Raw genomic sequence first — 19,535 nt, 5'->3', positions numbered from 1 at the left:
ACTGTTGTAAGAAGAACCTCTATCCTGCCTTCTACTAACTTCTTTTGATGTCCTCTAAATTTTGAAGTAGAGGAAACCAACTCATTCATACGTTAAATGTGCATATTCACAAAAGTCCTACTCAATATGAATAAAACATGCAGAATGGAGACTTTAAAGAATGGTATTCGAGTGCTTTCTTGACTTGCTTTTAATTTGGTATATGTGGCAATACTGGAAGGCAGCTAAACAGCACTATGGAGTAAAGAATTTTCATCTTCAGCTACACGTTTGTACTCTTACATCAGTTTTACAGTTCATCTGAACAAAACCAAATTTTTTAGTGAGTGGGCAGTCTGACTTATTTTTTATAGATTCCTGGGTTCTAACAAAAGACACCATTTCTTTTCACTTCTTTACAAAGCTTTCTCTAATTCCAAGATTTCCTAAGTTTGCCTTTTTCTATTTCTATTGGAATGTGACTACAAAGGTTTCTCTGTGTAATTGTCTTTACAGGCTTCATGTAATTATTATCCATAAGTGTGAGGCCTAAAGGCTCCTTTTTGTCCACAGAGATAGATTCTGAGGGCTTATTTTTCACTAAACAAGAGTATTTCCATATAGTAGCAAGTAAATACATTCTTGAAACCTCATTCCTATTCAAATCAAGCCTTGAGTTCAAGGTTCACATTCTCTGCTAACTTCATTCTAGGGTCAGGAAAGTTAAAAAAAAAATAGCACACGTTACTGCACAGTAAAGCAGCCTTCCTAAGATCATCACCAGACTGTCAATTTTTCTTCAACAACTAAATCTACCTGAAAACCCAAACCAACCTTCTTAATGACATCTGAAGCAAAATGGAAAGACTTCCATGTGTTGCTGTGCAAACAGAATGATCAATTACTGCTTCTAGGAGAATCATTCCAGAGGAATGAGAGAGCACTTTATCGTGGGGAGGATCTTTCACATGGAAAATATTTTATATTATAAATGAACTAGATATACTAAGACAGGGGCTTTTGGGAGTCATCCGTGTCAAATCGGTTCAATCATTTAGTGAACAGACAATGAGCTTGGTGGCAAGCAAAGAGGAAGAGACACAGAAAATAATTATCACTCGAAACAAAGTTTAAATTATTTCAGACAAAGGAATTATACATTGTATTTACTCTATGCAACGAAGTTTGGAACTCAAGTCATATCTGAATGTATGGACTGTGTTCACATGTATGTTTGAGAATAACATTTGAACAATGTTAATCTAGTGATTTCATTTAAAATAGATTTTGCCCAAGTTGAGAACTATTGCAGGCTTTTGCAGAATTTCTGAAATGCTGGAACCTTACTGTTTCAAATATGAGTTCACTCTGCTCCAACTTAAAACTAACTTCAAAGACCCCAAACACTTGTTTTTAGGATACTTTTAATGGTTTAAAGAATTGTTCTTGTTCTACTCACTGGTGCTGAGTTGTCTCTTGGTCCTCTGGATCTGACCATTCTCCCCAGCACTTCTATGCCATCAGAGCTAATATTTCCTGCTGCATTAATGGTCTTCTCGCTCACTTGCTTGCAGTCAATAATTATTTTGGCCGTAGTCTTGCTGATAACAACATGCAACTAAGCAAAAGAAAAGATGCTTTAACAGACAAAGGAGTACATAGGATATATTCATTTCCTGGCAAAAGTGGGGGCATTTTCTGAAATGAGGTCCTAACTCCATGTTTTCTAACAACCTCAAAGAATAATCCATAGCTAATAATCTAGATGACCTCTAGAGGTCCCTTCCAGTCCGAATTATTCTATGATTCTAATCTGTTCAATGAATTTAGCTTATTTTTCTGTTTACGAAACATCTGCATAGAAATTAGCACCTTACATAATTTATTCAGCAAGAAAATAATTCATCCCTGACAAAAGATCTGCACAATGTTCATATACCACCCAGATCCCAAAGAACCCTTGATTCATGTGGTCAGTAATAATTCACGGGCATTGTATGACCTTGCTATATAGCACTGGATTTCAGAAATACTTCCTCTGTAGCCATTTGCAAAAGCCAAAACTAAGTAGTAAAATTTAGCCTGTAAATTATACATTAACCACACAGCAAAATCTTTCGTAGTGAATTTTTACACTGAAAAAAAAACAAATCGCATCAAATGCAGTACAGAAAAGCAAAGCACAGGAACAAAGTTACTTCCTTCTGCCTTGACTCATGCTCTGCTGTCCATCACTGATGCAGGAAAGAACTTCCCAGCAGAGAGGACAATCCTAGCAACAATTGTCCTGTCATGAACAAACTCAGTTAAGCAAAGGAAAGAACAAGCTTTTAGGGGGTGAGACCAAATGAAGAGCTGGTAGAAATTCAGTATCTGCTCTATACCAGTACCCTACATGGAGATCAGAGCCCAAGGTGAGAGAATGCCAGGAAGAAATCTTGTAGCTGCTTTGCTCTGGGCTCAGCTGGAACTAAGTAACTGAGAAGCTGCTACGAATTTGGTCTCCTGCGCCTTTCAAATACATGTTTAGCAAGGATCATAATTCAAAATGCAGACAAATGCTTAAGAGGAGAATTTGCTAAAGTCTCATATATTCCTCCAAAGTACAACTTAAGATTAGAATTAGACCTCAGCTCTGACCTACCTTTTCTTTCTCACTCCATGGAATAAAAAGGAATTACAGAAAAGTTATGCTCTGCAAATATTATCCCTCAGTCCCCAGTCTCCTTTTTTTTTTTTTTTTTTTTGTTTAGGAAAGATACAAACATCAGGAGTAAAAGTGAACAACAAAAGTCCCTTCCGCAACAAATATGTGCTACAATCCCAGCACTACTTCATCTGCTTTCTGAAAGAATGTTACGAGTTCTCCAACAGCCAAGAAAAGTTCAACATGGCATAGCCCTTAAAATATGTTTTAAAATAACAACTCTGGTCAAAAGAAGGAAAATTTTTTTTTGCTGGACTTTTTCTTTTCATTTTGAGTGACATTTCCAATCCAAACCTTAAAAGAAAGCCAATTTACTTCTAAATTATTTTTAAAGGCAAGTATTTTTAATCAACTGAAAAATACAGGCACAAAGCATGACATGAAAATTGATCACATCAGCTTCTTCATCATAGAAACTATGATTTGCTTAATGTGTAGTTTAATATTGCAAAAAGACTAAAGATAGTTTGGTAGATGATTCTGAAAATGCAAAATACATCTCTTTAGGCAACAGTTGACCACATGAAAGAAGATTTCAAAATATCCCAATTCTTTATTCAGAGTGCTTTTTTTTCCTTATTATCATTACTAACCTTATGAAAACTCCCATAAAATATCTTCCTTATTTCAGGACCTTCAAAAGTCACGGTTTGAAAATCTCCTTTGTAGTCGTAGTTAAAGAAAGTCAGAGTTTTACCACCATCTGTGTGAGAATAAAAATAAGGCTCTGTGTTAGAGGAAGAAAAGGACCAATATATTATTTAAAAGGGTCAATTTTGTGTTTAACAAAAAAGACCAAGATGTCAGAGCAACTGTTAGTCAAACACATTCATAAGTGATATAGTGACCCAGAAGTAACAGGTTATCTCAGAGAAATGCTCTTTCCTCCTTTGACAGGAAGGATGGGCCAATAATTGAAAGTCTACCTCACCCATGTCTAACTGATCCTACTCTCCCTCTGGTTCTCTGTGAGACTTGGACAGGAAAAGGAGGCACGGACCCTCAAGCTAGATAAATGCCTAATTCCCACCTATTTCAATGTGACATATCTAAAAAATTCTAGGAAAGATAGAAAGATAAGTACTAATATATCTCTTCTAAAATTGGCAGCTATAAAGAACACCTGTCATAATATCTACACCTTTTCAACAGTAAATATGGAAGCCTTCTAAATTATAAACCCTGTTTTACAGTTGTGGAAGTCAAATCAAGTAGAAATTAAGAGAGTCAACAAAAGTTCATGTCTCTAGCTCCAAGTCTAGCTATCCACCAGACTGCACTGCCTCTATGTATACTGTACTGCCAGTACCACTGACATATGTCAAGATAGTTTGTATTAGAACCAGATTCAGAGCAGTGGGAACTTTAAGAGCAAATGAGTAGCTGCCTTGCATCAATTTACATCTAGTACAGCTCTCTGAATTTCAGTATCATTGCTCCTAGTTTAGAGCAGTGTACTCAAAACTTGACTCCAACTCCAAATTAAACTCAGCTAAACTAAATCTAAAAAACACCCATTAGAGACTATCACCTTCCAGATTCAGGTAGTTGTTCTTGCGGCAGATTAACACATTGGCAATAATAAATCCAGACATAGAATGAATCATTCACGCAGTTAAAGAAAAAAATTACCAATAAAATACAAAATACATACTATCTAAAATAACTCCAACCAGTGGTTCATATTCTTCATTTAAAATCTCCCAAAGAGCAAACGGCTCCTGAGGGGTATCAGGGAGTATACGAAAGAGAAATGTAATGGTATAATCAGAAGGGAGACCTTCAGGATGCAAATACCTGTAAGAGAAATAATGTTTTTTAAACTGAAACAAACATTAAATCTGGTGCTTTGCTCACCAGATGTTCACTTAACACGCTTTCTATTAGTCTGTATATTTCTTTGGAAATCAAGACTGAGAAGCAATATGAATAAGTGCTTGCAAAATCTACTCAACTTGGTAACTGTCAAAAGAATACTTATGAAGAAAGGAGAAGCTATCTCTTTGTCCTTGACATTTACAAAATTGCCCTCAATTATTAATTATTTTCAATTTGAACATCAAATCAGAGGTCAGTTTGAAATAAGGCTGAAATTAATGATATTAAAATCTTTTAAAAAATAGTAGCCACTCACAAGACCTTTGGTATTGTCTGGTTTGACAGACAATGAAAATAGAAGTTGCTTGGAAGACCAATCTCAATAGACATGTCCTTTGTCATTAAACCATCACTAATGGACAGAAATTGGGAATGACAGAGACTGTTACATTAAGCTTTATACATTATAGGGAATGTAGTTTATACATTTCAAAGCCAATATATAAGAATGTGAAGTCAAAGCAGACCACACATAAAGACAATCTCCTCTAGAATTTTTGCAGAAGAGAAAGGAAGTTTATAATATAAAAGAAGAAGTATGTTACTTTATGCCATTTCCTAAAATTTGCTATTTATTACTTCCAATTTAATTTCACCTTTCATTGTCAAATCCCAAAGTGGGACATTTGGACAAATGTCTGAAATGACTGACTGTATTTTGAAAATGTTAATTAGCCTGATTCTTTAAAATCATAGAAAAGGGATCTGAAAGAAGCGTGAAGAAGTTATTTAATCAATTTCTTTTCCCCAAAGTGTTCTGAAGTGTTTCTGGCACATATAAGATGTATAGATATGAATCATGCTGGAAAACGACTTAAATGTGACATATAATCAATATATTCTGCACAGTGGTTTGTAGATGATCAAACATGATGCTACACTGCACATTTCCCATAGAGAAAAGAGAGAGGGAACTCAACAGGTGTAAGAACAAAGCCTTACAGTATGCCCATTGTACAAAGCACAAATGAAAGAAAATTCAATAAGCAAGGTGGGGGAAATACAAGGTTTGGGGATACAGAACTACAAAGGAGAATAACATTAATGACACTCAGCGCACAGATGAGATGGCAAAAAAGAGTGGTATTATTCAGACGTACCTGTAGATCGTCAAGAGAAAGGTATTCTCTGAGCCATGAAAGGGAGTGAAAGCCTAATGAAGCAGTAAGACTGGGCTGAGGTGGCAGCTAGAGAAGAGCATATAGATGCAGCAGATTTGATTAGAAGGAAGCAGAAAGGGAAAAAGAAGTGAGAAATGCTAATCCCTGGAAATTCCAGTCCATGTAAACCGAGGATGAAACTAAACAGAGAGAATGTGAAACAGCTCCAAGAAGTACAGTTCCAACTGGGACACAACAGGATAATCACACAAAAAGTCTAAGATGACTTATAATATAAACCTTGTAAGTAATTTCCCACTGTTTTTATTTCTTATTTATCTCAGCTAAATAATACTTTTTGATACATCTTCCCGTGTTTAAGCCAGCAGGGCCACTGCTTTTCTCTGGTGCCACTTAATACAAAGTGGGAGACTGGACTGAGAGGAATCAAACACAACATACACACTGTTCACAGAAGAAATGGAGAGTTTTCATCACTTCTTCTCCAAGGAATGGAGGAATGACTGTAAAAGTCCAATGAGAGGTTTCCGCACTTTCTCCTCCAGAACTCTCCCAGGACACAGTCCTCCTGACTGAGCTATGTCCTGTCTCCCAGGAATCATAGAATCATAGAATGGCATAGGCTGGAAGGGACCTTGGAGATCATCTAATCCAACCTCCCTGTCATGGGCAGGGACGCCTCTCAACTAGACCAGGCTACTCAAGGCTCCATCCAACCTGGCCTTGAACACCTCCAGGGAGGGGGCATCCACAACTTCTCTGGGCAATTTATTCCAAAGTCTTACCACCCTCGTACTGAAGAATTTCTTCCTAAGATCTAATCTAAATCTGTTCTCCTTTAACTTAAACCCATTTCCCCTTGTCCTATCAGTGGGCACTCTTGTAAAAAGTCCCTCCCCAGCCTTCCTGTACTAGATGGTGTTCACACAGACTCATTTTAGCATAGGGAGATAATCAATGAATGGACATAGACTGAAGTGACTGAGGACAGCTAAAGCAGGTTCTCATTCTGACCCCTGCTTCAAAGACATTCTGCACTCTTTGAGACTTCAACCCACATTCCAGAGGCACCTTTCACAAAGTACTACATGCTGGAATCTGCCCAGACATATGCCAGCATGAAATTACTAGCCTGACATGGGCTCGTGTGAGAAACCCAAAATAGCCAGTGGACTTACCTGCTTTTACACACAACTGCTATTTTTGAATGAAACTGACTGAGGACTCAGGACACCAAACATTCTTCCAATTCATTAGTATAATGTAGACACACACTAGTGTCTCTGCTCTTCTGACATGAAAATACTGGTCCCTGAAATGAATATTGTCTGCACTGGACAATTATTTTCATGTGGTTTATCAATGTTTAGATGTTAATACATACTTGGTAGGCTGGGATACCAGGGCATCCTTGTGCAGTCTGTAACATGGGTAAACATTAAATGTACCAGGTTCCATTGAAACCCCTTCCACAGCTGAAAACTCCTTTTCAACCAAACCAAACATTTCCATCATTTTAAATCCTGGAAGGCATTGAAATATACATTCTATTAATTTAAATTAATACCATATTACAGGAACAAAAAAAAAAGGACAAAGCCAGTTGCATCAGAGAGTTTCATATCACCATCTGTTTAACAGCTCTTAGCATAAAGGGAAATTTATTGCCTAACATAGTGAAAATCAGGTAATGAAAATGATTCCATAAATCAGGAACAAAAATGAACACAAAAATACTGTACCTGCAAAATTGTTGCCATCTTTAACTACCAATGGGCAGGCTGGAAAAGAACGAAAGATATATTTAAGGATACAAGTGATGTCCCACTGGATCAGAAAAATGATCCACTCAGCCCAGTACTCTATTCCCCAACAGTAGCAAAAGGAGATGCCGCTTAGGAAGTGTTCCATATAACATCCTTTTATGGATCTGTTGTACATGAATTTATCTAGTCCTTCTATGAACCTGCCTTCAAAACCTCTTGTGGCAACAAATTCACTGCCTGTTGTGTAAAAAAGTATGTCTTATACTGGGTTTTAACCAAGTGCTCCTTAGTTCTCTATTTATGAGCTTCTCCAGCCTAACTCCATCTCAAGCCCAATTACTTTAGCTGGCATCCTCTGTAACTTTTCAAACTCCACAATAGCTTTCATGAGCAACAGAGGCCAGAATTGCACGCAGTCCTTAAGACGCGTGCACCCATTTTAAATAGTTGTAAATTTGTTTTATATTTTTCTTCTGGCAGGGAAGAAAGCACACTAATCTCTTCCAGGAAATGTGCCCTGGGAAATCAATAAGCCTAGATGCAGGGTGTCAAATACAGCCCCCAGGATACTCATATTTGGAGATCACTTTTACAATACAAGCACAAGTGACCAATAAATGCTACTGTTGAGTATTCTCAACATTCAAAGTTCTCTCTACCATTGAAAGTAGAGTTGATGGTCAAAACCAAAGAATTTATGGGACACAAGCAACACATTTGTGTTCGCCAGCTCTGATAACTCACAGCCCCATGGTAACTCACAGTCCTATGCACAAGGACTGCTTACAATCACAAATGATTCATATCAGCTATATGCTGCCTACTTCCTGGCTTATATATAAGGAAATATATTGAGGGCACACACCTAAGAGCATGTGAATTATTGACCTCTAACCATCAGGTGTTGTTCCAGAATCTCTTTCCTTTCATTTTCATAAAGAGTCTGACTTGTGGCATTTTCAGAGATTTCAAAGAGTTTGGGTGTGTTTTATGCTTTTCCTTAGGCTACAACTCTTCTACTTTCTGTGATAATACAAACATTAATGATTAGTTTTCCATTCATAAATCATAGAATCATAGAATAGTTTGGGTGGGAAGGGACCTTTAAAGGTCATCTAGTCCAACCCGTCTGCAATGTGCAGGGACGTCTTCAACTAGATCCTGTTGCTAAGGGCCCCATCCAACCTGGCCTTGAATGTTTCCAAGGATGGTGCATCTACCACCTCTCTGGGCAACCCTCATTGTAAAAAATTTCTTAATTAAATCTAGTCTGAATCTACCCTCTTTTAGTTTAAAACCATTACCTATTGTTCTATAGCAACAGGCCCTACTAAAAAGTCTGTCCCCATCTCTCTTATAAGCCCTCTTTAAGTACTGAAAGGCCACAATGAGATCTCCCTGGAGTCTTCTCCAGGCTGAACAACCCCAACTCTCTCAGCCTTTCCTCACGGGAGAGGTGTTCCATCCCTCTGATCATCTTCGTGGCCCTCCTCTGGACTCGCTCCAACAAGTTCATGTTTTTCCAGTGCTGAGGACTCCAGAGCTGAACACAGTACTCCAGGTGTAGTCTCACGAGAGCAGAGTAGAGGGGCAGAATCACCTCCCTTGACCTGCTGGTCACATTTCTTTTGATGCAGCCCAGGATACAGTTGGCTTTCTGGGCAGCAGGTGCACATTGCCACCACATGTCCAGGTTTTCATCCACCAGTACTGCCAAGTCCTTCTCTGCAGGACTGCTCTCAATCCCTTCATCCCCCAGCCTGTATCCATATTGGGGGTTGCTCCGATCCAAGTGCAGGACCTTGCACTTGGTCTTGTTGCACTATGTAATTGATGAAGATATTAAACAGTACTGGTCCCAGTACAGACCCCTGAGGGACATCTCATCACTGATTTCCATCTGGACACTGAGCCTCTGGATGTGACCATCCAACCAATTCCTCATCCACCACAAAAATCCACCCATTAAATCCATCAAACTAAATGTGTGCTTTGAGTAATAATGAATACAGATGGTTAAAGTAGCCTAGAAATAAAATATAATTACTTTTTATGACTAAATTCTGAACTACTGACAATGTTTCAAATCTGAAATAACTTTCTGACAACCAATGGATGTATCCTGGATTTATAGCAAGCAAACATTCATTATTTTGAATTCACAACACCTTCATCTCCTTATTCTTTTATGGAAATAATACCAGAGTTATAGTAACTGCAGTAAATTATGTTTAAAAGATAATTAATACTTCTTAACAGAAAAATAATAGTTAGAAACCCCCCAGTACTTAGCACTTATTATTTTAGAAGCAAGTATAAGTCAAAATGGCTAACTTGCTGATGCAGTTTCACAAACAAAAGTGATCAGCTCATCTTCAATCTTTGTAAAGGCATCAAAGTCATCCACAAAGAAGACATGTCTTTCACTGGGCTTGCTGCCAATATTAACTAACTCTGAATAGTCAGCATCAGCTACTCCAATGGCAAAAAAGCTGAAACCTGTAAAAAAAAAAAAAAGCATTTGTGATTCATTCATTTAGAGAGTGGAAACACAATATGAACACAACTGTATTTGCACTGGCTCCTTTTCTGGTTAAATACAAAGATGGAAATTTTACTAATATCCTATAACATAAGAAAATTCATGCATGTAATTAAAATAAAGGTAATACATTCTCGGTGAGATATTTCTTTTGGCTATTTACACTTTAAAGTGAATTCTTATGTGTTTTCTTGAAGACATATAGGACTACTCAGTAGTTTAAAGTTTTAGCATATATTTAAATGCTTTTCTAATTTAATGCTATACTGTATTACACACAAAAATACCCACATATCAAGTATATAATAAATAGAAAGCATAGAAATTAATTTCCTGTAGGTCTTTTACAGATTTTCTTCTGTGCCATATATTAATCAGTTTTCAAGCCACTGCTGTCTCACGAGTAGATAATAAATACATTCTTATTTCATCAGCAACTTAACTGCACTAGTTGAATATGTTCCATATATTCTGCATGAATAGATTTCAAAACTTGACCCTGACTTCAAAGATTTAAATGAAATGGGAGTTGTATCCCATATGTTTGAGAAGCAGCAAACTAGCTATAAGTTTTTCAACATTTTCTTTTCCATAAAAAATAAAAGCAAAAAAAAACTGTCTACATCAGGCTGAATATTGTTAATAGACACACTGTTCTTGCATGGCTCAGTCCCAAATTTACTCCAGTCAAGCAATATTGTCTTTAGGTTTGAATGAGGCCCAGGGACATTCATCACCTTCTGCAGAGCCTTTAGCATAACAAAACTTTGACTTAATATATTATAACAATATCTTCATGTCTTACACAAGATCAGCACCTCTTCATGCCAGTCTCTATCGTAGATACAAATCAGCAGCTGCTCCAACCTATATGCAGCCTAAACATACAGTATGCACAAAAGGAACTAGGAGAGAGGAAGTAATTTCTCCAAGGTGACACAACCCTTGGGTCAGCTATAGAACCCCCACCCTATGCCATCTCCTCTCAAAGTTGTTGCCAGTCTTACAGTTAATAAGGCAACTGTAGGTCTCACCTGACAGTTGAACACTTTTTGTTCGCCTTAGACATAGACTCCAATTTAATCACAAATATGGGGTTTTCTTGATTGCTATTTAAGACAAGTTATGCTCTACCAATTTTGTGATATTATTTTATTTATGAAGGCACTGCACTCAGTATCTAGCAATAATACAAGCAGGCACCCAAGCTCAACAATTGCATTGGGTCTCAGGAATCAGTAATATGCACTGGTAACTTCATAGCTGCCAACATCTAAAGGCAAATCAAAAAGCAAAATGTAATTTCTTCTTAGATCTCCACACATTAAAAGGATGATAGCTTTTCCCTTCCATCCTTTAGTTTTGTTCCATATGGCACACTGTGCCCTTTGGGTTTTGATACAGACCTCAGCATCAGACATTTCTACAAAAACTAACCCAGTTCTTACGCAGCCACGCTGTCTGGCTGCTTAAAGCTCTAAAATTCATGGTATAAAAAAAAATTCCCAAAGTTAATTAGTGCAACATGACATCAGATCAGATCAGAACCGGTAAAAGAACATATGAAAGAATTTTCAAAGGAGCTCTCGTATAGAAAACGAAACACTTCAGTTTGCTGATAACCATAAGACTACACTTCATAGATGACAGTCCAGATTCTCAGGATCATGTACTCTAAATTCTTCATCATGGGAGCAATTCCATTGACTACGATATGACTTTAACACTGCCGCCAAAATGAAAAATACTAGCATTAATGACCAAAAGAAATCCAGAATCTAACGATATCCTAGCCATATTCTGAGTTTCTGAGCATTTGCTGTCTGTTTTCTTTAAACCTGGAAATCTTCTTGGAGCAAAAGTTACCTTTATCTCATGCCCACACTTATGTAGTTATAGTTAATGAGAAAAAGGAAAATGTGAGTAGTTCTTTAAAACTACACATTTTACCATCTAGTTGCATTTCTCTGGAGACTTTGTTCACATCGTCCTGTGATCGCCCATCAGTAATGACAACCAAAACCTTTGGAATGCCTCTTCTCATGCCTGCCTCTCCAGTAAACAAGACTTCTCTTGCATGTTTAATGGCTTTGCCTGAAACAGAAAAATTGACAACATACTCTCACTGTGACATAAATTCAATTTCTGTTGGCTTCTCATATCATATGTTAGACATCAACAAAAGGACGTATCTCCACACACTCTGTCTCAAATGAGTTTGCTCAGTGCTATGATTTAATTATCATAAGATGAAGAAAGCTGAGCACTTAGCTATAAACAGATTTCAGTAAGAGCAGTTGGGACCTCAGCAGTCTGTATATCAGTGCATTCTGTAGCTATTAAAATCCAGATTTAGAAAAGTTTAATTTTGACCCTAATCTTTGAAAGTTTGATGGCTTCAGTCATCCACTTCTTCAGTCCAGAAGGTGAAGTTCAAGAACATGACATGTGTGGGAGATGGTATTCTGTGCAAGTTAGAGATAACAACATCTTCCCTTACTGGATTGTAGGGCACAGTCCAGGTAAAAACTGAAAGTGCCATTGTAGCATTTGCTTGAGTAAATGGAAAAGGTGTTATTTTGATACTACTGAGACTGGATGCAATGCAACAGCTGAATGACATTTCTGTGTAGTCCAAGAACAACAAAATGTACGGTTTTCAATGAAAATAGATTTTAACCCTTTCAGCATTCAGCTTTAATTTCTTTGCATCAGAGAGTTATCTTAAGGGATTAATTAAAGAGTAACTACATCCAGTTAACAGACATCTTTCCCCAGCCCAGTCTTAAACGTACCACTGAGGCTTAACTGTCCTGGCTTATAACCAAACCAACCCTCTACTCTGTTCACTTTTTTTTTCCTATATGCTCTGCAAGCTCCCTCCCGCCTTTTCCCCCCTCCCACTCTTCCACTTGCCAAGCTGATTTCATATTACTCCCCATTCCACCTTCCGCAATCCCTGAAGTCATTCCTTTCTGTCTAGTTACCTCCCTACTGTCCTTCCTGATCCCTGACCTCACTGTTGGTCAGAGAGGTGAATACCCAGCAGTAGGGGACGAAGGGTGTAAACCGCAGATTACAAAGGCTTTCTAACTTCAAAGCCCAACCTTTCACCTCCCGTGTGGAGATATCATATTCTCACTGGTTTTGCACCGATACATTAAATCACTTAGCAAATGAGAAAGAAATAGAATCATAGAATCATAGAATTGTTAGGGTTGGAAGGGACCTCAAAGATCATCTAGTTCCGATCCCCCTGCCACAGGAGGCAGAGAGAGTAGCAGGGAGAAAATCTGCATCATAATCATGACCATTCTCACCTGTTTTTGTATTTCCACCTTTGTAGGCTATCTGCTGAATAGCTTCAAGAAGAGTCTCTTTTGTTTTGTATGCATTCAATTTAAATTCTGTCCTGGGATCATCACTGAACTGAATTATTGCCACCTGTGCACACAGAAGATGTGTTCATTGCTAAAGCACCACCCAGTGTATAAGCAACAAGTGAATCAGCGCACTTAAAACAAGGAATTATCTTGTATTTTTGCTTCATCCTTAAACTGAAGTCAGAATTATTCTTTCTTTTTAAGAAGCTTTACCTAAACAAAGTTTAATTTTACTCATGGAGCCTTGGCAACCACTTAAAACTTTCTGGTTTCATTTTGCAGCAAACAGGATGAGAAAAGTGATACCCAATTTGGCAAAAGCACTTTCAGTCGAGCCCAAAAGCCAAATCCTAGTTACAGCTCTCACACGTGCACAGTTACTCCTACACAGAACCGCGGGGACTTTATTCACTCTCCAGGAACGAATAGCTGCACATAAGTAACTTAAGTTGGGGAGCAACATTGAAGCAAGTAATAGGAAGATGCAAGAACACATTCTGGAATACTGCCTCTCCCAAATATGATGCCATATTAGTCCAGATCCTGTATTTCACTACTATATGCTAAACGCCTACAATTCACAAAACATATATTAAAATTCATATTCTATAAGTGGTGTCTCTGATTTAGAAGGAGCTACTCACATGCTTAAGCTTAAGCTTGTTGCTAAGTTTCTGAAGCACCATGGACTATATCCTGGGAAAATTACTATTTAGCAAGAAATAGTAAAAATTGAGCAGCCTTCAGTGTTTGAACGAGTTAAAAATAATTTTCAATGCTATACCAAACTGCATATTATATGGGTAACAATTAAACCAGTATTATATTTGCCAATAATCTTTTCTGGAGCAGATTCAAGTATCTCTCTAAACAAATACATAAATAGAACAACCATTGTAAATTCTATATTTTATTTCAAGTTCTGTAGACTCTGTAGAGCATGTGATTTTGAATAAATGAACTTTTAATTTTCCTTATCAATGTCATTTTTAGCTTATTTAGAAACAAACACCACAGTGAATACCAATACCAAAAACATTAACACAACTTAAATCACATTAGAATGATGGAGGGGAGACTGAAACGATAGCTAGCCTTCATACTAGCAAAATTCATAACATTAATTTCATCATATGGTGTGTATAAAAGAAGATATTAAAAAAATGCTGTCTTAAAGCAGTTTATATTTTCAAAAGAACTGTAAAATGATGTCATTTACTTTTTGATTCATTTCACTTCTGGTGCTAGTCTAAAATACCCTGCCAAGTGCATGCGCCGTCCATCTCTTTACACGTTGATTACCTGCGTTCCATCAGGACCAATCTTATCCAAAGCTCCAACAGTGCTATAGAGAAAGTTAATTATTTTATTGAAATTGTCATCTCCAATACTCCATGAGCCATCCACCAGGAACGCTAGGTCAGCTTTGGCTGCTTTGCACACTGAGAAAGAAAAGCAAGTATTTTGGAATTACAGCAATGCCTCAACTCCTCATGAAATCTCATAAATCACTGAAGAAAATGTAACTGCCATTGAAAGAGGCTCTTGTTTGAAGTTAGCTAATAATGCTTTAGCAAACAGACGTGCTGGCATTGACTCCAGTGCAGGTGTAGAACCAGCTGAGCTCTGCAAGGGGTGAATGGTCTGCACCGCTAGATCCTATCACAGAATACACTTCAAGGCTGTAACAGTTCTTTAAAATTTGGCTAATTTTATTGTTATTTAGGTTGTTAAGTAAAGTCACACATGAACTTACACAATTCCAGACTCTTAGCACGACACAGTAAGCAAGATGAGAGAATCTTTACTCTGGAGGTTCCCTGTGAGAAACTAGTCCATTCAAATACTTACCCTAAGCTCTGTAGCACCTAATGCTCACCCCCTTAACTGTACTATTTAGGAGCAATGCAGGTTTCCCCCATCTCATCCTATTCCACTATGGTTCTATGAAAAATGGCCTGCAGAGCTGTACCTGACCACCCGAATCACTCACTCTTTCATGGGAACTGGGAACCTTCAATGCTCTATACAATCTCAGTCTATTGCTTGGGGTCAGAGACAAACACTCTCAAATCAAAGTTATTTTTTCAAAATATTTCATCTTTCTTCAAGATGTTCATCTAAACTCAGAGAATGGGACAGGAAGATACATATCCATATTTCTAGTTTTCTGCTGATACTCCTTGGATTAAAAAAAAACAAACACCCACATCTGCTGTTATGTGGTTCTAAAACAAGCACACAAGGTATTTTTATTCTGTACTTATAGATTAAATTCTCTATACTGTACATCATTTTGGTCCATCAACTTCAACCTGATGGATTTGACCCTCAGCATCCAACAATAATGCTCCCCTCATGGTAATATTTATGACACTCTGTACAAAACACCACATGTTCAAATCATAAATAGAAGGAAGCCTGCATTTAAAGACAGAAGAGACTGAACATGGCCATCACTTTTCTCATTACCTAACGTAGATATATTTTTGAAAATCATGCTGGTTTAGAAGTTTAATTACCCTAGGATATCTGCATCACTTGCAAAATATGTTTGATTTAGGAGCTCTGGAAAAAGAAAATCTCATGCTTATTAACTCTCCTTTCTGCAAATTTCAACAATACATAATGATGCCAGGTCTCTGGCTCATTAACTTTAAGCCAGCTGCCTTAACAGTGTCATTGTAGCAAATGCATTTTGAAATCCGATCCCAAAGGTCCAAAAGCGTGTCAGAAGCACAAGAACATTGCATCAACACCTTAAAATTATTATAAACTCACACATGCAGCACTTACCCTCTTTTGCAGGAGGGATTGTAGGTGGTGGAGGTGGTGTTGAAGATGTTGCTGGTGGTTGAGTTGGAAATGGTACTGAAGAATAAAAGGAAGGAATATTAAAAAAAATTTAAAAGCCCAATATATTCTATCCATATTAAACACAGCATTTCTACTCATCTCCACGTTTAAAATTCAATATCTCTAATCAACTAGTTATGCAATTGGAGAGAAATGTAGGTTAGCTCATGCATCTAATGTCCTCCTCTGCTGACCACCTGAAAAAAAGACAGTACTATTACAGAGCAATTAATAGCTGCACTTCTGTGTGAGTGATACAACTGAACTACTACTTGAGCTGCCCATTTTTGGGTTTCCCCAGTGCAGTAAACCATGTGGCAGCCCCATTCTTGGCCTAGTATCCCTAATTGATTTCGTAAAAGGTCAGTGTCCTTTTCCTTTCTGACCAGAACTAGTCCTTAGTCACAGAAAGTAGGTTTCTACCCACCCTGGAAGGAAGAAAATATTAGTCCTTCAATCTGAAATACAAAGAGACAGGACAAAAATCAAGCCAGTGCCTGCACTCGGGGCAGATCACAGCCTGTCCTGATCAAGATTTTCCTGAATTCTGTGGAAGACCGGTTTTGATTAGACATTAAATCAAATCCCTCTGAAAACACCTACAAGAAACTAAGAGCCAGGACCTCCATGGCCACAGACAGACCAGGAGCTTCCACGCAGAGAGGTCTGCAGCAAGGTGACTTGAAAGGCATCAGACTCTAAGCACCAGAGAGGTACAGATCACCATGAAGAGTGTCGTCTTCTGAGGTGATACAGTAATTTGTCTGCATCACAAACAACCTTTCACTAATGGACATGTAGGCCAAGGGGTGTTCTTCCTGCTATCTCCTAACTCCCCGAACTGCGGAGCACACAAAACGCATTCCTCAAAAAGCAGGAGAAACTTGGCTTCTTCCTCACTGTGCTCTGAGAATGCGCCCTGGACAACTGAAAAGTGGAGTCATGCACCTGTGCAAGTTTTTCCTACGTGGAACTGTGGAACTGTAACTGCAGGAGAGTTCACTCGAAGAGGAAAATTATAAGCATTATCTACCCTGAGAGAAGGGTAACAGCATTGTGGTGTATAATAATATAGTATGAGAACAGCGGTATCACTGAGATTGAAAATGGGCTCTAAGAAAGGAAGATAATGTTAAATTATTCACTCTGTTCATCCTGTATTTGTTTTGCAAATATTTTGACCTCATGAGAGCAGGATCTTGTCTTCACAGACAGCTGCAAGGGTGGGTTTTTTACTGTCTTGTGTTATTGAGAATAATAATAAAAAGGTTGTTTTGTTTGTTTTAAAATACATAAGTAGATTGGGTATTAAAGTCCCATTTAACTGTAAAATACTCAGACACTGGTGAAATTTTACCAAATAACAAGAGTTGCAGGATACAAAACATTCTCTGTTTCTCTGTTTGCCTCTGTTTTCTGTATTTTTTTTTTTTTTTTTTAACAAAGTCACAGATTTTCAGAGTAACCCCTAGTGGGACTTTTTATGAAGAAAGCTAAACCATCCTCCCTGTTTCATTCTCATTAATAAGTCCAATACAGTTGGTGAATGTGACTTCACAAGTAGTACACAGCGGTGTATTGTGTGTGTAAGAATCCTGTACCTCTGTAGAGGAGTCACAACATAGTTGAAAAATTAATAACTCAGCTAAAGGAAACTGTGTAGGAAGAGCACATCTGTGGGCAAAGGGCAAAACACGAGAAGCAATCAAGCGTTATTGCTGCTGGCTGAACTCAAATCTATTTTACTCACATGTTGTCTCCATGATGCTTACAGCAGGGCCCTCTATCTCCTGAAGCTGTGTATGAACACTGATTTTGTATTCAGTTCCAGGCATCAGCTCAAAGAAACAATGTCGAGGTGTCCCTCCACCAAGATTTACCTCTTGCTTTTTCCCATCTGGAATTATAAAAGACACTGTTCTTTACTGGTTTATTGAATAATGTAATTTAAGGCTGAAATAAGAAGATGACATGACAAGAGATGAAGGGCAAGCGGTTGACATAAATTAATAAACTACATGCTGCCTTATTTCTGGAAATTCATCTCTATGCAGAGGTCTCTGTAACATTTCATCCTTCATATTAAGTAGGAGCTGTGGGATGTGCCAGACATCTGCAGGAAAAAAGATTAATTTCATGCTATGCACTGAAGTTAATAAAAAACACTAACACTGTCATCAATGGGCTTTGGATCTAGTCCTAAATTATCAGAGTCTAATGAGGAATTGTTGCATTAAGTAATTTTACAGCATCCTTTGTCTACGCCTCTGGTTCTCAGAGTCTGTAATGTGCTTAGTAATTACAAGAGAGACCGAATTAGATACTGTATTCCAGCTTCCACTAGTAACCACTTAACAAGTTGGTTAAGGAATAGTATTTACAGGGCTCCAAAACTAATTCTGCCAAATTCTGAACTGGAAAACATTTAGACAATGGAAGAAGCCTGGGTACTGGAAATAGCATAAGGCAGATTTTAATAATAAGAAGAAAACCTTCAGCACAATTCATAATCTGTAGCAGAAAGAAGTGAAATCCAAGGAACTGATTTCACATTTTACAGAGTATGTACGAAAACTGCCAGTCATTCACTGCCAAGGAAAAAACACCTGATGCTTATCAGGAGGTGTTACATTAGCATAAAGATAATTGATCGCTGCCTGAATGAGACATACAACCAATCTGACAATCAAAACTCTTTATGTTAAATGTTAATAAGAAGCAATTGTTCACACTTTAGGTCGTTCTGCTCGAATTTAGGCTCTTTTGGCTCAGTTAAAACAATTCTGACAGTTCTATATGATGAAAGCAGAATGTTGGCTAGATCCCAGATGAGAAGGAAATCTGTGCTGTCTTCTGCCAGCCCAGATCTCTGCTTTCTGAACAGCTTGTCTGTATTCCAGGCCTTCACATAAACGGTGTCACCATCCATTTGCCATTCCACAGAACGGTCATTATTTTTTTGCAACTAAATTAGTATTCTTTTTCATTATACCTTTAATAGATGCCAGTAATTGTTATTAACTACACTTCTCTCAAGTTATCCAAGCCTCTAATTTGTCACCATTCAAAAGATCACTGATGTCTACTGGAGATAAGAGAGTCAGTCTGCACAAATAGTGACTTCTCCATAACCTCTTCTGGCTACACCTGAGAATCAGTGATAGGGAAGAGACTGTAGTTCACCTTTTACACAGTCAGTGCTAAAAGCATCAAGACACCAGGTGCTGCCACATAAATATATCTCATGTTTATCCAGATGAGTAACATTACTACAAGCTATAATTAATGATCAATGGAATAAGA

At 37.7% G+C, this 19,535-nt stretch overlaps 1 protein-coding gene across 2 annotated transcripts in view; it reads right to left on the bottom strand.

Annotated features, from left to right (window-relative positions):
- The window catches only part of COL14A1 (collagen type XIV alpha 1 chain), a 126,816-nt gene that overhangs the window by 36,052 nt on the left and 71,229 nt on the right, over positions 1 to 19,535 (bottom strand). For both annotated transcript variants that reach the window (XM_086609544.1, XM_086609545.1), the window contains exons 24-34: positions 17,983 to 18,129; positions 16,173 to 16,247; positions 14,679 to 14,818; positions 13,314 to 13,437; positions 11,944 to 12,087; positions 9,786 to 9,950; positions 7,428 to 7,466; positions 7,070 to 7,208; positions 4,341 to 4,483; positions 3,280 to 3,389; positions 1,439 to 1,597 (exon numbers count right to left, since the gene is read on the bottom strand). In XM_086609544.1, the coding sequence (XP_086465670.1) occupies positions 1,439 to 1,597; positions 3,280 to 3,389; positions 4,341 to 4,483; positions 7,070 to 7,208; positions 7,428 to 7,466; positions 9,786 to 9,950; positions 11,944 to 12,087; positions 13,314 to 13,437; positions 14,679 to 14,818; positions 16,173 to 16,247; positions 17,983 to 18,129 (1,385 nt within the window). The remainder of the gene's footprint in view (positions 1 to 1,438; positions 1,598 to 3,279; positions 3,390 to 4,340; positions 4,484 to 7,069; positions 7,209 to 7,427; positions 7,467 to 9,785; positions 9,951 to 11,943; positions 12,088 to 13,313; positions 13,438 to 14,678; positions 14,819 to 16,172; positions 16,248 to 17,982; positions 18,130 to 19,535) is intronic.

Source organism: Tauraco erythrolophus, chromosome 3 (genome assembly GCF_009769465.1).
Source record: "Tauraco erythrolophus isolate bTauEry1 chromosome 3, bTauEry1.pri, whole genome shotgun sequence".
Taxonomy (NCBI): domain Eukaryota; kingdom Metazoa; phylum Chordata; class Aves; order Musophagiformes; family Musophagidae; genus Tauraco; species Tauraco erythrolophus.
This window is presented reverse-complemented; position numbering and strand designations above follow the sequence as displayed.